The sequence below is a fragment of the Anolis carolinensis genome, chromosome 2, assembly GCF_035594765.1.
Source record: "Anolis carolinensis isolate JA03-04 chromosome 2, rAnoCar3.1.pri, whole genome shotgun sequence".
In the NCBI taxonomy this organism is placed as follows: domain Eukaryota; kingdom Metazoa; phylum Chordata; class Lepidosauria; order Squamata; family Dactyloidae; genus Anolis; species Anolis carolinensis.
In genome coordinates this window covers 287926757-287947524 of record NC_085842.1, presented here as the reverse complement: position 1 = coordinate 287947524, position 20768 = coordinate 287926757, and the positions used below count along the sequence as shown (strand labels likewise).

The following is a 20768-nucleotide window of genomic DNA, read 5'->3' as shown; positions in this document are numbered from 1 at the left end:
GAAACTGCGGATCTATTTCTTCAACATGTTTTCAGACTACATGGATTGCCCAAGAGTTTAGTCACAGACCGTGGATCTCAATTCACCTCTCGTTTTTGGAAGGCACTACAAAAACTATTGGGCATAGACTCTCGCTTATCTTCAGCTCATCATCCCCAAACAGATGGGCAAACGGAGCGCACCAATGCCACTTTGGAGCAGTATCTTCGCTGTTATGTAAACTATCAACAGGACAATTGGGCTTCTCTGTTACCACTGTCTGAGTTTGCCTACAACAATGGAGTTCAAGCTTCTACAAAGGAAACGCCGTTCTTTGCAAACTACGGCTTCCATCCACGTTTCTTTCCCCCTGTCATTGAAACTTCAGAGGTTCCCGCAGCAGAGGATTGGCTGCAGGAACTCACAGCGGTGCAACAACTTTTGCTCCAGCAACTGGACCAAGCCAAGGAGGACTATAAACGCCACGCTGACAAACATCGCCAGCCGGGCCCTGAAATCAAGGTAGGAGATCGGGTTTTCCTGTCCACTCGCTTTCTGCCCTCCCACCGCCCTTGCCGGAAGTTAGATGCCCGTTTCATTGGTCCCTATCCAGTGGTGGCGCAATTAAACCCCGTGACTTTCAAACTCCAACTTCCGCGTTCAATGCGCATTCACCCAGTGTTTCACCGTTCCCTGCTCCTTCCGGCGGATGGTGTGCGACCTGATACAGACCAACCGGCCCCCCCTCCTGTTTTGATGAATGGGGAGGAGGAGTTCGAGGTTGAGGACATTTTGGATTCTCGCTTTCACCGCCGCCGCCTACAATATCTCATTGACTGGGTGGGTTTTGGCCCTGAGGAACGCTCTTGGGAAGACGCCTCCACAGTCCATGCTCCTGATCTAACCCGTCGCTTTCATCAGACCTATCCCACCAAACCGCGACCTCGCGCCTCGGGGAGAGGGCCCCAGTTTGGGAGGGGCCTTGAGGAGGGGGATAGTGTGATGACCCATGGGCCTTGTAGTCCTGCTCAGGACATTGTAATTCCTGATGAAGATGAAAACTTGGGTTTTTTACCTTCCCAGTCTGAACTGGATTCCTCTCGGCCAGATCTTTCCCAGGCAGATCTGGGAACCTTGCACCTGCAAGAAAGTTGTCTCCCAGAAGTATGTCAAACAAGCCCAGAGCCTACTTCTCCCGTATTCTTGCGCCGGGAGTTTTGTAAACAACAGAGAAGTTTGGATTCAGCTTCGCGCAGGAGTGCGAGGATTGCAGCTAAGAATGTGGCCAATTAAGACTGCTTCTCGTGAGAATCTTTGGGGAGTCTCACATCTGGTCTCAGAGTTAGCTTTCGGTTCTGATTCCCAGAGAACTGCTTCGGCGGGAAGCTAGACTCTATTTAGGTGTTTTACCCGCGTAGTAACTTCGCGGAGTCAATTCGTCAGCCTACGGAGCGAGTTGTGTCTGGACAGCGCGCTCCGGTTCAAGCCTCGCTCCTGCTCAAGCCTTGCCTTGCTATCCAGCCTTCGCCTTGCTTCCCAGCCTTTGTTTATCTACGGACTTTGCCTTGTTTCCCAGGATCAATCCTTGCCTTGTTCCACGGATTTATCAAGTTATTCCACGGACCTTGTTCTTGTTCTTAGTTACCTTGTTCCACGTTCAAGCCTTGTTTCAAGTATCAAGTTATTTCCTAGCCTCGCTCAAGTTTCATGGACTAAAGGACCTTGTCATCTCCCCTCACTTTGCTTGGCAAAGTGAGTGTTTCGGTTATTGGATTACAACTTTGGACCTTAATATTTCTTATTGGACATTGCTTTTTTGGACTAATTCTGACCTTTCCTGAAAGGTCTAATTCTGGACTATTTTCTACACTTGTTTTTATTAACTTTATATATTCCTACAATAAAGATATTAGATAGATTCTGGCCTCTGTGTATGGTTATTGGTGCTCTGCAGCCTGGGTCGTGACATGACCAAGGAATGAATCTGGTCACACAACGAGTCTTTCTTTTACAAAAGAGCAGCTGGATCCTTGGTGTATGATCCGCATAATTCAGACAGAACTTGTAAAGCTACAGAATAGCTCAGCGTGCTCATAGGATCAGATATATAGCTAGAGAGTGACTCCAGTGGCAGCAATAATGAAGATTCACCAAAAAAGGAAGGAGGTTTATCAAAGTTCTGAGCTGGCAGGAACAACAAAAGGTCAAATGACTAATTCCTGTACTGTCACATCCCTGAATTCTGTTAAGGGAGTATCTGCATTACCTTCTGTAACTAAATTGCTAAATGAACCTAAGAAAGAAAGAATGTGCCATGAAATATGGTCACATGCACTCTTGTCTATAGGTGACAGCTTGCATCTTGCTGAAAATATGTTTGTAGTTAGGAAACACATTTAGAAAAGAAAGCATTAATCCTGCTTGTGAGAACTATAGATTGTAAGAACAATCCATGCAGTCTCAGTGCTCGGTGGATAAAATCAACCTAGATTTCCACAGAGGAACACTTTTGGAGCATGGTCTGAACCAATCTGAGACATTATGTCTGAAGAACACATTTATTCAGAAGAAAGACTGTTAAAGTCAAACTACACAATCATCTCATGGGTGTATGGAAATGCACATCTTAATGATTCTTATTATATAGTTCTCTCTGAGCAGTCAATTTGAATGCAATTTGAAACCAAGATCCAGATAAAAATATCTGTAAGACTGTTGAAATCTGCAGTGAAGAAACAGTTCAAGTTAGCATGGAAATACCCTCAGCTTGTTCGTTTCCTTGGGGCAGCAATAACTTGAATATTAGCCCTGACACATATGCCTCCTGAATAAGACTGTTCACTCCTGTGCATGAGAATATAATTGTGGGGCCATATGCAGAATGAAATAAGAAGACATTCCCTTGAGATGACGGGATCCCATCTGAGTTGTTTAAAATCTTGAAAGATGGTGCTGTCAAGGTGATGCATGCCATATACCAGCAAATATGGAGAACACAAGAATGGCCATCAGATTGGAAAAAATCAATTTATATCCCCATACCAAAAAAGGGAAATGCTAAAGAATGGTCAAACTTCCGTACAGTGGCATTTATTTCCCATGCCAATAAGGTAATGCTCAAGATCCTGCAAGGCAGACTCCAGCAATACATGAAGCGAGAGTTGCCAGATGTCCAAGCTGGGTTTAGAAAAGGCAAAGGAATGAAAGACCAAATTGCCAATATCTGTTGGATAATGGAGAAAACCAGGGAGTTTCAGAAAAATATCTATTTCTGCTTTATTGACTATTCTAAAGCCTTCGACTGTGTGGATCATAATAAACTGTTGTATGTTTATTATTATAAATACCGTAAATAAATAAATAATAAATCAATAAATGTTCTCGGTGGTGTGGGAATACCAAGTCACCTTTTCTGTCTCCTGAGAAATCTGTATAAAAACCAAGTAGCCACAGTAAGAATAGACCACAGAACAACAGATTGGTTCAAGATTGGGAAAGGAGTACGGCAGGGCTGTATACTTTCACCCTACCTATTCAACTTGTACGCAGAACACATCATGCGATATGCAGTGCTTGACGAATCCAAGGCTGGAGTTAAAATTGCCGGAAGAAACATTAACAACCTTAGGTATGCAGATGATACCACTCTGATGGCTGAAAGTGAGGAGGAGCTGAGGAGCCTTATCACCAAGGTGAAAGAAGAAAGTGCAAAAGCTGGGCTGCAGTTAAACATCAAGAAAACCAAGATTATGGCAACCAGACTGATAAGTGGCAAATAGAGGGAGAAAACATGGAGGCAGTGACAGACTTTATATTTCTAGGTGCGAAGATCACTGCAGATGCAAACTGCAGCCAGGAAATCAGAAGATGTTTACTTCTTGGGAGGAGAGCAATAACCAACCTTGATAAAATAGTGAAAAGCAAAGACATCACATAGTTGGCCATTGGTCCCCATAGTTAAAGCAATGGTATTCCCCATAGTAACCTATGGTTGCGAGAGCTGGACCATAAGGAAGGCTGAGCAAAGGAAGATAGATACTTTTGAACTTTGGTGCTAGAGGAAAATCCTGAGAGTGCCTTGGACTGCAAGAAGATCCAACCAGTCCCTCCTCCAGGAAATAATGCCCGGCTGCTCACTGGAGGGAAGGATATTAGGGGCAAAGATGAAGTATTTTGGCCACATCATGAGAAGGCAGGAAAGCTTGGAAAAGATGATGCTGGGGAAAATGGAAGGAAAAAGGAAGAGAGGCCGACCAAGAGCAAGATGGATGGATGGTATCCTTGAAGTGACTGGCTTGACCTTGAAGGAACTGGGGGGCGGCGACGGCCGACAGGGAGCTCTGGCGTGGGCTGGTCCATGGGGTCACGAAAAGCCGGAAACAACTGTGTGATGGAAGATTCCCTTGAGAGAACAGAAAATAGTAATATGAATGAGAGTAACACATTCCTGATTTCACAAGTGCATGTTCAAGAACCATTGCAACATAAACACAAAGGGACTACTGCATCCATACATAGCAATTATTCATTGATGTGTCATTATATTTTATTTCCTAGTACAAGATGGCTATATGTTTTTGTGTGTGGAATTGTATAAACAGGTCCCATCTGTGTTCGTAATTCCTCTTTCCAGTATAATATGGGAGGAAAACCATATTCCTGTGTTATACGCATTCATTATTAAATTGCACAAATGATAAGTATTTGGCTCCTTTTGGAAGCCATATATGCTCAGTTTACCTGAAACTTTATTTTTATTGAAAACAAATACAATATACTGTTACTAAATGTATGAAATGTTAAAGCATATTGAAACATAGTTACAACATCCTACCCTTGAAAGAAGGCAATAAAAGTGTCAACTGATTTTCAAAGACATTTACAGTAGAGTCTCACTTATCCAACATAAACGGGCTGGCAGAACGTTGGATAAGCGAATATGTTGGATAATAAGGAGAGATTAAGAAAAAGCCTATTAAACGTCAAAATAGGTTATGATTTTACAAATTAAGCACCAAAACATCATGTTATACAACAAATTTGACAGAAAAAGTAGTTCATGACACATTAATGCTATGTAGTAATTACTGTATTTATGAATTTAGCACCAAAATATCACAATGCATTGAAAACATTGACTACAAAAATGTGTTGGATAATCCAGAACATTGGATAAGTGAGTGTTGGATAAGTGAGACTCTACCTTTAATATATCATATGGTATTTTCATCAATATACTTGGCACTGTCCTATTATCCAGGTGGAGGCCACAAGGAGGCGACAGAGAGAGAAGGGTAGTCCATTTTATTGGGGGGATTTGAAGGAGGAAAACCATTTCCCTCATTTTTGCTGGTTATTCCCCCCCCTCCCTTTCCATGTCATAAGTAATAACTTTTGTAAGTCATGGTGACTGTAGTATGCTAATTCTTAGCCTCAAAAGGAGATAAAAGTCCAGAAAAATGAGATCACTGAAAGATATTGCAATGAGGCAAACAGACATGAAGATTCAGTAAATAGGCTAGATACATTCAAATGAATTAGAAACTTCTCAGAATAAAACAATGCAACTGAAATTTAATAAGAATTTCCAGAATGACCATTAGTGTTCCAGCAATACTGAAAATAATGTTTCCTCAAAGCATTTAGAGTCCAGTTAGATTGAAAAGCCACAAATAGCAGATGGGTTTGGTAAGCAGTTTGTGTTCACGTAAAAGGAAAAACTCCTTTTAAAAAATTAATGTTACATTAGAATTCTGGCAGATTTATTTTATTGCTATGGGTTCATCAAATGTGGGTGTGTTTGTGCCTTCAAGTTTCCTGTTGACTCATGGTGACCCCATGAATTTCATTGGTTTTTGTTAAGCTTTTCTTTTCTGGAAACCTTGTAATATACAGCAAGATCGTGGTGACATATTTTTTAAATCTTTTAAATTACTGACTCCATGGTCCGACTAAAATTGAGTGAATTTGTTTAAATCAATTGAATGTGTTAAATTTTGGTATAGCCATGTTCCTAATGTGTTTGTGAATTGTTATAGAAGATTATTTTACTTGGCCAGTTATGGAATTTAAACATTCATACCTAATGTTTTTTTTCCATTTCTTTTCATCTCTGTTGAAAATGACTAGGGTTCATTACAAGAATAATATTTTAATTATTCACACACATTCATAACCTGGAACACTTAGCAATATTGTGCCATTTTGTTAATGTTGGAGTCTTCTACATGATCTCTGTGACCCTCACAAGTGGGTCATTTCTCTATAAGTCTCTATCATAGCTCAGGGAGTCAATTTTGATCTTAAGAGTTGAAGTCTTGCCATGTTTGAGAATCTGAGATGAATCTGAGCGCATTTTATTGTAGTCTGTTTTTGACACCTAAACATGTTCTACAGAATATACAGTATTTCTGCACACTTTGAAATAACGACAACTTCTTCATTTAGGAGAGAGAGAGTTACACTCTTCCAGATCTAAGAAAACACGTTGCTGTGATGGCTATGAAAATGATAATCTCGTTTTACAACCCACATCAGCTAGTCTAAAATGTGGTAAGGTAAGTATAGAGAGTTGAAGAGTTTTATGCTGTAGGTTGCTGGATGACATGGGCCCAAAGCAAATGTCTTCTGCTATATTTCTATGCTGTTTTTTCAACAAAAGGCAGTCTGTGAAGGGTAACGCAAATCCAAAATTCAAACACTGCAATAAAATGCAACTAATTTTAAAACCACCATTATGTCAATAATAACCCTATACCCTAAAAACTCTTTAACGTGAACTTCCTCCACACACAAAAATGTTTAAAGAGCAAAAACTCTTCAGTTGATCATTATCTTTTAAGTATATAAGCTGATGTAGCCATTCTATGAAGATGGAAGAGAAGAAATTGAAAGGTTTGCCTTTATGGTTCAAAAACCTCCAGCAATGCTTCTCAAGCAGTAGTTCTCTGTAAAAGCCTTAGTCTACTGTGCAGAAAGTGTCTTTTCACTTTTATGCAAAGGATAGTCCTGCAAGTAATACAGCTGTTGTGTAGATTCAGATTAATGTTATTATTTGTATTTGGCAGAATGAATCTATCAATAAAGTACTGCAGGAAGTAAATGAGAACCAGGAAAGACTTTTGCTCTTTGAATTGAAAAACCAAAAAGATGCAGGTAAGGATTAACTATAGTTATAGGAATGTATTGCCCCAAATGTTATTTCCTGTTTTGTGCATGTGTGTATCCCACTTTCATGTAACGTCAATTTCTAAAGCAGGATTTCCAGTACTTATCCAGGGTGCAGTTAGGAAGGTGGTCAGTGGAGACTTATGTAAGAATTATTTACATATATATACTGGCCAAACCTAAGATGACTGTTCATAACATGGACTTTATTCCCAAAAGATTGCCAAAGTGGCACAAGATTTCCTATAGAAAGAAAAGCCCACTCTTTGTCCTCACTCCAGCTCCCTGCAAAGAGTTAGCACAGGCCAAACAAACCTTTTTGTACAGTATATTGTATTGTTTTAAGGATTATTAGTCGCTTCAGGTCTGTTTTTAGAGGGAGAAAGTGGGATATAAATGTGGTTGTTATCATCATCATCAGGCATTGCTTTTATAAAGCACCCATTGCCAGTATTTCAGTTTCAGCTGTTTAAATGACACATGAGTTAATTGTCCATGGAGCGGTAAAAGGTTAAGAAGTACCTTTGTGCCACAAACAGTTGTTCAGTAACCAGTTAACATTGCCATCCTATGCATGTCTACTCAGAAATAAGTATTTTGTGTTCTGTGGGATTTGTTCCCTTAAAAATAGATTTGCAGCTAAAGACTCTGATGCGTACAATATTGACTTGTTTTATCCATCATAATACTTGAATATTAAGATGTTTTTATTGCATCTGATCATATAAAAATGAATAAAAACCTTGAAAATATATCTTGAGCAGATCTTTATATTCAACACCTGACTCAGATACAAAACACCCTGAATGATATTCTGGCCAAACAGAAATCAGAAAGAGATAAACTTGTTAACAAATACAGGTAGGTAGAATAAAAATATTCTTTATCGCTGACTCATTTTTATATAAAATAGAATGCTGAGCATATGTCTAGTTCAAAAAGAAGCAAACTGTAGCATGAAACCAAGTTCTCAAAATCCTTCACCAGTTTTAATACTTTCATAGTTAATCTGTCCTTTAATCAATCCTCCTGCTAAAAATAAAGCAAAGAACTGGTGCTATAGAGGTATCTGGATCCTAGAGCATAGGTTGTAATTATAATATTAATCTTATTTTATTGGTTTTAATAAAACTCAGTCTGAATGAAAAATAATTCAAAGAGTGAGAATTCTGTATTTTAAAAACTTTTAAGAAGTTTTTGATCTAGGTTAGTGAAAAGAGATTTTTATTATTCATTGTGCCAGTACCAAGCCATATAGTTAAACAGTTTCTTTGAAAAACTTTTTATTTCTATGGTATTTTTCTCAGAAATTAATTTTTTAAATTAACTGTGTATTTCAAAATTCTGTTTCAGAGCTTCTGCGGAATCTTTTAAACAAGGTGCTCTGAGGGAACAACTAATAAAGCTTGTATCCAGACAAAAGAGACTTTTACTTATGGCTCAGAAGCAAAAAGAACTAGGCGGGAAAATACAGAATTATAAGACTTCCAGAAAAGAGTTTTCAAGTTCAAGCAAAAATGTACTTGGTTATTGTGAAAGCAGCAACACGAAGCATGACACATGTCATAAAACAGTGCCATGTCTTGATGTAGTTAAAATTAGTAGTGTAATGGAACATAATTATTCAAGCAGATCCCCAAATTTTCCAGTAGGAAATGGACAAGTAATTGGCCAAAAAGAAGTTGATCAGCAAAATTTGGCGGGTGAATATTCAAAGTCTTTTCATGCAGTGGACCAGGCAATCTTACCTTCAGCCTCTTGTATTCAACATCTAATAGAAACTGATAGTTTATCAGTGACACCACAAAGAAACAAACCTCTGACTGTAACATCAAGAATATATATATCAAATGACTCAGAAACTGGAAGTAGTGGAATAATTAATAGCAATCAACCAGTCACTGAAAGTCAGCAAGTTTTTACGAATGAGCTTTTGCAGCCACATTCAGATATAAATGATTCTTTCCAAATGCAACCAGAACCCATGTACTGTTATCTTAGTACTCCGAAAAACACAATTCCAAAGAATAGGATTTCATTTACTGCTAATTTAGAACCTGCAGAAATATTTTCAAAAAGCATGATCACTCAGACTGCCTCAGATTCTGCTAGTCAATTAAGCTTCAGAAGAAGTAAAAGTAAAACACATCCGTTAGCAAACCTGTTTCAAAGGGGAAAAATTAAGCCAGGAGAGGATGTTCTAGAGTTCATGCTGGAGGTAAATTATTCACTTGTAAATATTCATGCAAAAGTGAAACACATACATGAACATATCTGTGTATAAATAGATGTGAGAAGAAATTTTAGTTAAAATGAAACCTTGGAAGGGAGAGATTGTATTTTGTCTTGGCTTGTATTTGGGACATCAAAATTAAGGCGTTTTCAGGTTGGTCCCCAAAGCAATCTGTAGTGTCCTAATGCTAGCATACTTGGTACATTGAATCACCTTCATTGCTTCTAAGCTTATGCCATTTATAGATCAAAGAGATGAGTCACTCATGGCAATATTATAGACGACAGCAAAGTATTATATACATTTTCATATTATTCTGCCTTTATATTGATGTTGTTAGTGATAACAGATAATTTGGAAAAACTGCAGGAAACATAACTGATCTGCCCTCCACCTCCTCCAGTAGCAATGCCTAGAAGCAATGGAGTGTACATTTTCATATTTAATTCGGGTGGCCCAGCAACCTCAATTGAATTTGCCATCTCGATTCTGTCAGAAATGGAGCAAATAAAAATGCTATGCTGCTTATGTGGATAAAATAATATCATATGCAGACAAAATTATTAATCAAGGTTATTGCCTAGGTTGTTTGTCAAATCCTTAATTTGCTAATATGTAAAACCCATTTTTTTCTGGGAGCCCTAGAATTTGGCCTCATTTGATTGACATTTGATTAATATAGGGAATGTAATACTTTTTTATATTAGTCAGAAGATAGAGGATAAGAAACTGACAAAGGGCAAATAGGTCCTAAAATTTTTTAAATATATATATATATATATATATATATATATATATATATATATAAACTAAATTTAAATTAAAATAGTATACTCTAAAGGGGTGCCATTTCTAGAAATGTGCATAAGCTCAAAATGCACTCCTACAATATATATTTCAGTGGCAATATATAATGTGTATATTTTGAGGTAGAAAGTATATATAAAGATTATATCCTTTCAAATTAAATGAATATAGCATTCTCAACTACATTTTGTTGGCTGCTTTCAAATTGTGCTTGTTGATATTGCATTGCCAACAGCAAAAGTGATGGTTGAATAGTCCTTTGTGCTGCATAATTCTGGATTTTGTGAAAGTTCAGTGATAATTCCAGTCTCAACCCAAGAGTCCTTAGCAGGGATTCAAACTGATGCAATGAAGTTAAGAAGAAGATTTGTAAGTTTCAGGAAAGAGGAACAGACTAGTGGGATTTTAGGTTTCTGAGATGTTTTATTGATAGTTATAAATTTGAGTGTCAAAGAATAACAAAATAATACAGTAGTTTGAACAAGTAATTTCTGTTTGTACAAAAGCAGTAGGTATTGGTCCTGCTTGACAAAAGGAAAGAGAGGTAATTTGCTGGTAAAGGATATGTGATACCTCAGGGCTCTCTGTGGCCAGTTGCTAGATGATATATTGCCACTGATTAGATTAGGCACAGAGAAAGTTTGAGCACTAATGTGTTTAAAAGGTACAATGGCTGGGCAATTGTGGAAGGGCTGTGGGCCATTTTTGAGGCTGGCTACAGATTGCAAAATTAAGTGTGTGTGCCTTTAAGTTTCTTGTTGACTAGCAGACCAGATGAATTTTTTTTAAGTTTTCTTAAGAAAGAGGTATTTTTTGCCAGTTCCTCCATCTGAAATATAATCTAGAGCACCAGGTGCTCATTGGCAGTCTCCACCTAAGCACTAATGAGGACTGGTGCGCTTAGGCTATTTAGGAATTACAACTCAAATTACACTAATTAAACATTCTTTAATTTAATCTCAATTTTAAAAAAAAATCAACATACTTGCACTTAAAACTGGATTAATAAGTGAGCAGTTCTGATTATATGATGTGGTAGTAGTCACTGAGTGAGACTGTATTTCAGAGTGGAAAGGGGCCATGGTCCAGGATTGCGAAACCAAAATGCAGAAAGTATATGAAATATCTTGCATCAAGCTAGAGAGAATGAACTTTCTTTTTTCATCTGTTTAGCTTATTTTCTTTGTTGGATTTTTGCCCCTCTTTTCACAATATGAAACATTGGTACTAAGGTTTAATTCTTCCTACCAATTTTCCTTGATTTGCTGTGTCCCATGTTGATCTGTTGCTGCTGCCACTAGGTACTTTAAATGTAGACAGCAAACAAGTGGAGGAAAGAGACCAGGGTTAAAGAAAGAGACAATGTGATGAATAAGAATTGTGGCCACTAACTTTGCCTTGGTTGAGGAGCAGAGAGCAAGAAAAAGAGTGGAAGATGCTGGTCATGGGCTAGGATGAGGTTTATGAGGTCACAGGGAATGAAGAGAGGGCCACTTTATTTAATAGTTTCCTGATTTAAAAAATTAGCAAGACATGCCTCTGATTTTTAGCAGCAGATGGCATATTTTTTGAAATACAATATAATCTCCTTATCTGCAGACTTGATATTCATGGTTTCACTTAGCACTCTCCCAAAAATCTTTCCCCCTCCTCCCTCTAGGTCCTTAGGTGTTATTCTTTGATATACAGTACTTCTGGCTCAAGAAACCTATAGAACAGCACTGGAAAACCTAAGGCATTTTTATGCAGACCGCTTCATCTGTGTGGGCATGGTCCAATCTCAGATAGCTAAATCTGCACAAGGCTTATCCAAATTAATCCAGGTCACTTTAACATGGCTGTCCTTGGTTAACCTAGATCAGGGGAAATCCAGAATCCTGGCCCAGCCCCCTAACTGATACTGACCAGAATTGTTTTGAGTGCCATCTCATGTACTCAGGGCATGGGTGCCCCAGGGAGATGGGATGGTATTCTTCTGTGTTTCCTCCCATGTTGTGGCAGTCCCCAGCCATAACATGGCACCAACCTGCTTCCCAGCACTCCGCCTGACAGCAAGCAGAGTGTCACCATGCACGGGGGGCGGGGGTGGTGGTGGATGGGACTTTGTTTCTCTCCCCTCTGCTCAATGCACCATCACTTTGGCTTACAGAACCGGCTTCAGGAGAAAGTGTTGTATTGTGTCTGGGGATCTCTGCAACATTGGGTGTGGGTGTACCTAGGCTGGCTATCCAGCCGGACTCCTGTCACCTCAGATGCAGTCAAGGGAGTCTTTGTGCAGACTCTATGCAGGCCCGATCCAGAGTATGGGAAACCAGATTGAGCCCACATTTTGGGTCTATATAGAAAAGCCTCTAGAGGCCCACACCCTCCTGTCATCCAGTGCTATTCTTTGGTGTGCTTCAGACCCAAGTACAGTCAAAATTTAAAGTTCATGATTATCTGTGGCTTCAGGTATCCACAATGGGTCTTGGAACATATCCCACATGGAAAAAAAGTAAAGGTAAAGGATTCCCCTGACGTTAAGTCCAGTCATGTCTGACTCTGGGGGTTGGTGCTCATCTCCATTTCTAAGTCGAAGAGCCGACGTTGTCCATAGACACCTCCAAGGTCATGTGGCTGGCATGATATGGGGATTATAATATTTGTTCTCAGAGTGGACTGTCACAAAAGAAAGGGGTGGCAGTCCTCATTCATTAATTAGGCTACACATCGTTATAGAACATGAAAAAGTTTGGTTGGATGAAACCAAGCATTTAATTTGTGAAGTGGGCAACCAGATGCTTATGAGAATCCCAGAGACAGGACAAGGGTTGCTTATGTTCTCTAGCAACTGGCATGCAGTCTCTATATTCCAGACTTCTGAAGGTTGGTGGCAGGGTGCACACAGGTGAGTGGAAATGAGATTTCAGTTCTTCTGACAGTCAACCAGCTATGGGGCTTCTAAACTTGTGAGAATTTTTGGAACCTGCACTGAATATTTCAAATGCAAAAGGATTCTTACAATTTACAGTGGGACATACTGAATGAACCTGCTTTTGCCAAATTGTGATCATCTGTTTGTTTTTTTAAAGCTAGAATCTTTGCACATTTTATCTCAGGTTTAAGGTGTTATTATTTACAGCCTCCCTCTCCCTTTTTAAAAATACAAATATAGGATTCTAAGCATAAAGCTAGCCTTTTGGAAAAGGGCAAAGTCAAAGGTGGCAACAACTCAATTTACCAGAATCCGCGTCAGTGGGTTAAAGCACTATTAGGAAATGACATTGCTGTTACCTGGAAATATGTCAGCAATAAGGTGGGTGCTTGTTGTTATTCTTAATAGGAAATGAACGTTATTTTCCCGAGTTGCCTATTTTAGTGGTTTTCTGGAGACAGTCTGTGAACGTTACAATCAAGTGCAAACTCTGACAATAATTTTGGTTTTAATCTGCGCTGTTAAAAATTTTTTTACTGCTTTTTACGTTAAAATATAAATACTCAAAAACATGAGCAATTGATTTAAACCATAAATCTTTCCTGTTCTGTAAGCAAGTTCTCATTGAAGTTATGATATGACCGATGTGAAGTCATCATAATACACACTTAAGTGGTTTATTTTAATTTTTTCTTTAAGATGTTTAATTTTTTTCCAGATTCATTTTTGCAACAATAGAAAAATGACAAATTTAGCAAGGAAGATCAAATAAGTATAACAAATAATAAAACAAAGGTAAAAGTAACCTTTATAAGGAAACACTTTTAAGAAGGATTGAAGCAGTATAGTAACATAGGTTTGGGAAGTTTAAATAATTACTTGCAGTAAGACAGTTCCAAGTACCTATATCAGAGCTTAAATTGTCCTTTGCAGTTTGGATTTGGTATGAACATTTTTCAGTCAGGGCAATGTCCCAGACATTTTTGGAATAAGCCTGAGTCTTTTTATTTTTAATGATCTTGCCTTACTACCACAAATAGGTATATAATCAGATGTGATTGATAATTTTAAATCTCTGAAGATGAATGATACAGCAGTTTGTTACCCAGAATAAACAACTGGTTTGCAATTAACCTCATTTCAGTTTTGAATAGATACCATCATTTGGTATCATAGAGGATGACCATCGTACAGGAGAAATGGGAGCAATGAAATGCTACAGACTAGATTCATAACTGTGTAGCCCTTTGCATGAGGTTTTGTTTAAAAAAGGTTTTTGCACTTTGTTTTTAAGAACTGTGAAAAGTAGATCTGTAATATTGACGGAAACTCTGTATTTCTTGCTTCATCGTAAAAGGATAATTTTAAATTGTGAATTTTAATCTGCACTTTATCAGTGGATTTGACTTGTATTTTAACCTGTGTATTTTGTTATATGTCTTTTAATAGTGATTAATCTCTTGTTTTAATGATGTTGTATCCTTCCTCGGGTTGCAGGGAGAGGTGGATAATAAATTCATTATTATTAATAATATTATTATTATAAAATTAAAATAAGGAGCTAATATAAATTTGTACATGCACAGGTTAAATACTGTGGAAATCTGTTATCTGATATTATGGCTGAAGTTCATGTTCCTCGGGGTCCAGAATTACTGTTGAAGCAGAAAAGTCTACCTGGTATGTACTGATTGAAGGATTATTCCCACTTTGATGAAAAAACCAAAAAAGAAAAAAATTGAAGACATTAAGTGTTGACCTCTATCCTACACACTTTCTGTCTAATCACTTTAATCATTTACTGTCTTGGAGGGCAGCAGCAGGCAGCTGTCCAACCAAGAGATGGAATAGAGGGGAGGCATCACAGAAACTCCGGTTGCTCCTGACACGAAAAAAAAAAATCACAGAAAGAAACAGTGTTTGGATAGACTTGAGCAAAAACATTTGCTTTTCTTTTACTAGTAGAACAGGATCACAATCAAGATACTGAAGACAATTCCTTTAGTCATAACAATGGTTTCCTCCAGGACATGGAAAATACACAGCAAGAAATTGCATCTTTTTCTCAAGAAGGAGAAATCCCACAATCCTGTGAAATAGAATCTGAGGAAATACCTTCATCAATGTTCAAAAAAAGTAAGTTTTAGATTTTTGGAATTAAATATCTCTTGAAGAGCAAACACACCCCATTTCTCTGTCTCTGAGGTACTTCTAAGCAAAGAGCTCCTAGTAATGCCAACACAAACACATTAGGCAAATGCCTCATGTTTTCTCTCTGCCCCCTCTTTTTTGGTAGACAATTTAAAAGACAAATGAAGCTGTGGGTAAAATGTGAAAAATTGAAAAAAATGAATATGGCATTACCTAGAGCAGTGGTTCTCAGTCTGTGGGTCCCCAGATGTTTTGGCCTTCAACTCCCAGAAATCCTCACTGCTGGTAAACTGGCTGGGATTTCTGGGAGTTGTAGGCCAAAATACCTGGGGACCCACAGGTTGAGAATCACTAACCTAGAGCCTTGCTAAAATTTTGTGAATGCAGCTGGTTAGAAACACAATAAATTTTCTCTGATTTGAAGCTCTGCATTCTTGATGCATTCAAGGAATCTGTCTTACAAATATTTGTTTAGGATTTTAAATATTATTGCTAAGACTCCCACCATTAATATCAATGAGTAAGCTATTATACAACAGATTGAAAACAGGAAATGGCAGAATCTCGCTAGTGGCCAACTAAGAATTACAATCTGTTCTGGACAATAACATTGCCCTCTCACAGACTTGGTGGCAGACCTTTACTTCCCTGCAGATAGCCTCCCACCCTCAAACATTTACTGTACTTGCAGGAGGACACACAACACTGAGGGGGAGATGGGTACATGACCTTGCCACAAACCTAGATGACAATTCTACCTGTGCATCCAGTCAGGAAATGTCATCACAGCACTTAAATCACGTCACCCACAATATTGGAGGTACTTTCACTCTAAGATGGGATATTTCATTCTCTGTCAATAATGCCATTTACCTCTCAATTTTGGATAAATACACCAGCCTCTGCACGAGACGATACATGGACATAAATCTGACATTAGGGGTAGAATTACACAAAATCAATAAATCTCTTCACTGTTCAAATGCTTATCTATGCATCTCGGTTTTATTTTACAGCTTTCCTTTTAAGTTTGTCCCCCAGTAACTATCTTTAAAACTGAAGTGGTGACCTTGCCATGCCTGTAAGTTTTGCATTTCTACGACTCTTCCTTCACACAGACAAGTCTGCCTATAAAGATCTGTTCCTGGGCACTTCACTCCATCCATCCGAAGCAGTAGACTTCATCCACAAAAGTTTATGCTGCCAACTTTTCCCTTTCAGTTAGTCTCTAAGGTGCTATATGATTCCTTTGCATATTGCTATTCCAGAACAACTCAGCTATGTCTCTGAAATCTGCCGCCATGAAAACATGCACATTAACGTATCATTCTTCCTCTTGACTTGTTATTCAATAAGTAAAAATAATTTTTCCATGAAGAGTCATTCAATCTGATGAGCCCCCAATTATACTCTGCTTTGATGTAAGTTTAATTTACATCTTCTAGGCATCACGTGATAGCTGGAGTAGGGCCATCTTATCAGACTCCTTGTTCAGCATAAGAAATCAAGAGCTTGATTCTCTCAAAGAGAAAGCTGTCTAGCTGATATCTGAAGAACTTCAGAGATTTAGTATACCATTTTAGCAGGGATCTACACTCTTGTAAGCATTTTAATATAGCTCTGTCTTCTGAGACTCAAAGAAGAAATGTTTAAACTCTGTGATACTGACAATTCTTTAGTTATTGTTGTAGCCCAGCAGCCGTCACAGCAGTCAGGGCTGATGGGTTCTCCGATGACTTAGACTGAGATGGGATTGTGGGCTTTCCTGGGATTCATTCTCATGCAGGCCCTGGGATTCATTCTCATGTAGAGCCAGAAAATGAAACTGTTTTAGACAGAGAGACAGGCACAGATGGGCCTGAGAATGTAATTATCTTTAAACCTCAATGCCAACCATAAGAGTTGGAATCATTCTCTCCAGATAAGGAATCTAGAAGACAAATTGAAGTGAAATTCTCACCTGATGACATTGACCTAAGCCAGGAGGCTCGCCTGCAAATTTGCACAGATATTCAGCTTCGCAGGTCAACACAGCTTCCTGGGAAGCAAAAATTCCAGGGTAGATGTAATGCTTTCATGTCTGTTTATTAGAAGCTAACAGGCACTCTGCTCTTCAGTTCAGACAACTTGGCCTTCAAGTTACAGCCAGACTTGGGTTCTCTAGTTCTTTTCTTGGTTTTGGGATTCAAGTATTCTGGGAGTTTTCCATGTTCATGTTGTGTATCCTTGTTCAGGTTTTGCTTATGGACTCAAGCTGCTTTTGGATTTTGGGATTATTCTTGATGTCTTGCTTTTGGATTTACAAGAGTCATTTGATTGCTTACTTTTTGGATTCCACACCTTATTCCCTTATCCTTGCTTTTTACTATATATATCTTTTGTGTGTTTTTACAATGAACCATTTGTCTTTACTCTGGACTCTTGTGTGATGCTCTGGTCTTAGGTGGCTTCAGGTCTGGGGTGCAACAGTTATATGAAGACCGTTATCACAACCATCTATTTTCAGTCTTTGGGATGGTCACAGTTACCCACCAGTGATCATCCCAGGTAATGCAGGACCACATCAGATTATCATTTTCTTGTAACTCCACCTTCTTCCAATTTAATAAGCACTCATTAACAAACACTCATTACAGGTTTCCAACTAGTTATGGCTAATATTATTATTTATTTCAGGAGTGGGCATCTGCCAGGGATCAGGGAGGCTTGTAGTGACCCCTCATGGGACTACTTTGGAAGGCTACACTCTCTCAGTATTCCCACCATTCAAAATTGTGGCTTTTTTTAAAAGCATCTTTGGTCCAATATGCCCTGTATTGCCCCCAGGATTTATGTGGGATCTTTTATCATATTTTGGGGGCACTTTGGGCAGTGTTAAGCTCAAGAGAGGCATATATTTTTCAAATACAAAAAAAGTAAGAAAAATAGTGAAAATACCTTGTGTGTGTTGGTGTTGTGTTCCATCAACAAAAATATAGCCCTGAGAGGATGCATTGAGATCCACAGGTTACAGATTCTTCATGTCTTTTTTGCCGCCATTATATTAGTTGTCTGTACAAGAGTGCATTTAACCACTTTGTAGCTGCAAATCTGCTTGGTGTTACCAGATATACTGCAGGCCTGAGGCTCTCTCCTCATTCCTTGCAATGTGGAATCCTTTTACAATTGCACATCTTATTTTTAAAATCAAAACTGCTGATCTTTCAACTTTTTACACAATATATTCTATCAATGTACTGTAAAATGAAGTGATGATATGTCATTTCATGCCATTAACCTATTAATTCCATCTCACTTGGGCGAAACACTTGAAAAATATGCCAGATTCCTAGGAGCCAGCACCATAATATTTAATGATTTAATTGATAGTTATATGTTATTGTTGCTCTATGTTAGATTTTATATGTATGTGAGGCATTAAATTTTGCCATAAATATGTTGTAAATCGCTCTGATTCTCCCCCTAGTATGAGAAAAGCAGTATACAAATGAAGTAAATAATAAATGAATAATATAATACAGAAATATAAGGATTATGACATTTAAATATAAATATTAAAATAGCCAAAGCAAGAGATTTGATTTTTTAAAAATCTGAGACCTCATATATCCATGAAAGAGGGAAATGGGCCTGTGATAACAAATTAAGGTACTCAAAGGTAAGTTGTTTTGTTCCATACATTTTAATGATGCGTGAGTATTACAGATGACATTAAAACAATAATTACAGCTTTCAGTTTCCTATGGTTTATAACCTTATTAACCTTCTATTTCTGCAAAGTACGTGCTCTCTATTTTCTCTATTTACTACTGAAGGGCCTTTGTTTTCAAATCATTCTTGTTTTTTATATTACATTCTTTTATAATTAAGTCTAGTCTAGACTGTTTTAAAATAATTTAACAAAGTTCTAAGCTTGCTTTTTTGCATTCATCTAATATGCTGTTTGATATAATAAAATCTGTGCTTGAGGTATATATTATGAGAATGCACAGACATACTAGATAATAAGGAATGACAGCCAAAGCCAAAATAGAACATTCAACTATGTGAACATATGGCTGCAAACAGCATCCTCTTAGTGAACATCTACTTTACCTCTGCAATGAATCTTTCAAAATAAAGCTGATTGCTTTTTAAATAACAAATACTTGTGGTGTGCATTTGCTGATGTAGTGTTAAATGGGTTTGACACTGAAAGGTTTAATCAGGAATTAGGTCTTAAAATAGGGAGAGCATCTGGACATTGACATGTGAAATATAGTTTTTGTGAGGCATTATTTTAAAATATGACATCTGTTTGAGATGAGTTTTCCAACTTGTATGAACATCTTCCCTAAGGATATCTTTCCATCTTGCTCTTGGTAGACAAAGGCACTCAAATGCAGCAACCCAGACTAGCATCCAACTGTTTCTATTGGCACAATCGGGGGGGGGGGGGGGGGGACAATTTTGTAACCTATTGTGGATATTTGGGAAACTCTCTAAGTCGATTTTTCTGATGACACAATATTGTAGCATGAGAAGAGCACATGTTGACTTTCCAGGTAAAATTTTCTTTTGGAGGAAGTCTGGGTTATATCTCAAACATCCAGATATAACCATTTTCCTTTAGAGTTGAAGTTTTAACACCTTTGTCTTCAACAACAACAACACTTCATCTTAATAAATAAACAATTATTCTACTTATGATTATATTAAATATCCATTTAAAATAAGAACATTATTGGATGTAGGTTCAATTTACATTGTTGACTACGTCAGTGGTTCTCAACCTGTGGGTCCCCAGATGTTTTGGTCTTCATCTCCCAGAAATCCTCACTGCTGGTAAACTGGCTGGGATTTCTGGGAGTTGTAGGCCAAAACACCTGGGGACCCACAGTTTGAGAACCACTGGACTAGGTACTAGTCATGAGTAAGTTGCTAGCATCTTAATATAGCATTCGTCAGAACTGAGTTTTTTAAACAGTGTACCAAAATTAGACATACATTGCAACAGAATTGCTAAACCTCAATGCATATGGTTGTGGTGGAACTTACTATGTAATGGGCTCAGTTGAAAGTAAGTGCATTTCCAGTCTCGTGTGGAGTTCTAATTTGCAGATAATAGTTGTGGACAAAGCAAAGAAATTTGCCATGTTCCAGACACTTAGTATTTTATTTATTTAATATTCTGCCTCTTTCCTTGTACATGGTTCAAGATGGCTGGTTTTGTTGCCCCCTCCCCTCAAATAAGTCTACACAATTTTCTTGGGCTTTGTTTTTGGGTAGCAAGTCGAGCCAATCAGATAACAACCTAATTGATTGGCAGGAATTATGGCTCAAGAGCAAGTAAAGGTTTCACTCAGGTCTTCTTTCAGCTTATATAAGTTACTTCCCCCATCATGCCTTTGTCACACCTACTCATCCTTCCTCTGTGTTTAATGTTTCGTGTAGATCAGTTGTGTCCAACCTTGGTTCCTCCGGGTGTTTTAAACTTCAGCTCCCAGAAATCCTGAGCATTGGGCAAGCTGGCAGGGG

The 20768-nt window shown here is 38.1% G+C and overlaps 1 protein-coding gene across 7 annotated transcripts in view; it reads left to right on the top strand.

The window, feature by feature from the left end:
* Positions 1-20768, top strand: part of ankrd31 (ankyrin repeat domain 31) — a 79159-nt gene that overhangs the window by 57270 nt on the left and 1121 nt on the right. For 3 of the 7 annotated variants that reach the window (XM_008102946.3, XM_008102945.3, XM_062972330.1), the window contains 7 exons: positions 6427-6536; positions 7047-7134; positions 7911-8007; positions 8500-9364; positions 13341-13481; positions 14687-14780; positions 15063-15236. In XM_008102946.3, coding sequence (XP_008101153.1) covers positions 6427-6536; positions 7047-7134; positions 7911-8007; positions 8500-9364; positions 13341-13481; positions 14687-14780; positions 15063-15236 — 1569 coding nt within the window. Of the gene's footprint in view, positions 1-6426; positions 6537-7046; positions 7135-7910; positions 8008-8499; positions 9365-13340; positions 13484-14686; positions 14781-15062; positions 15237-16267; positions 19692-20768 lie in introns of those variants that run through there. The other 4 variants (XM_062972329.1, XM_016990905.2, XM_062972332.1 and 1 more) reach the window with 4 other exon arrangements.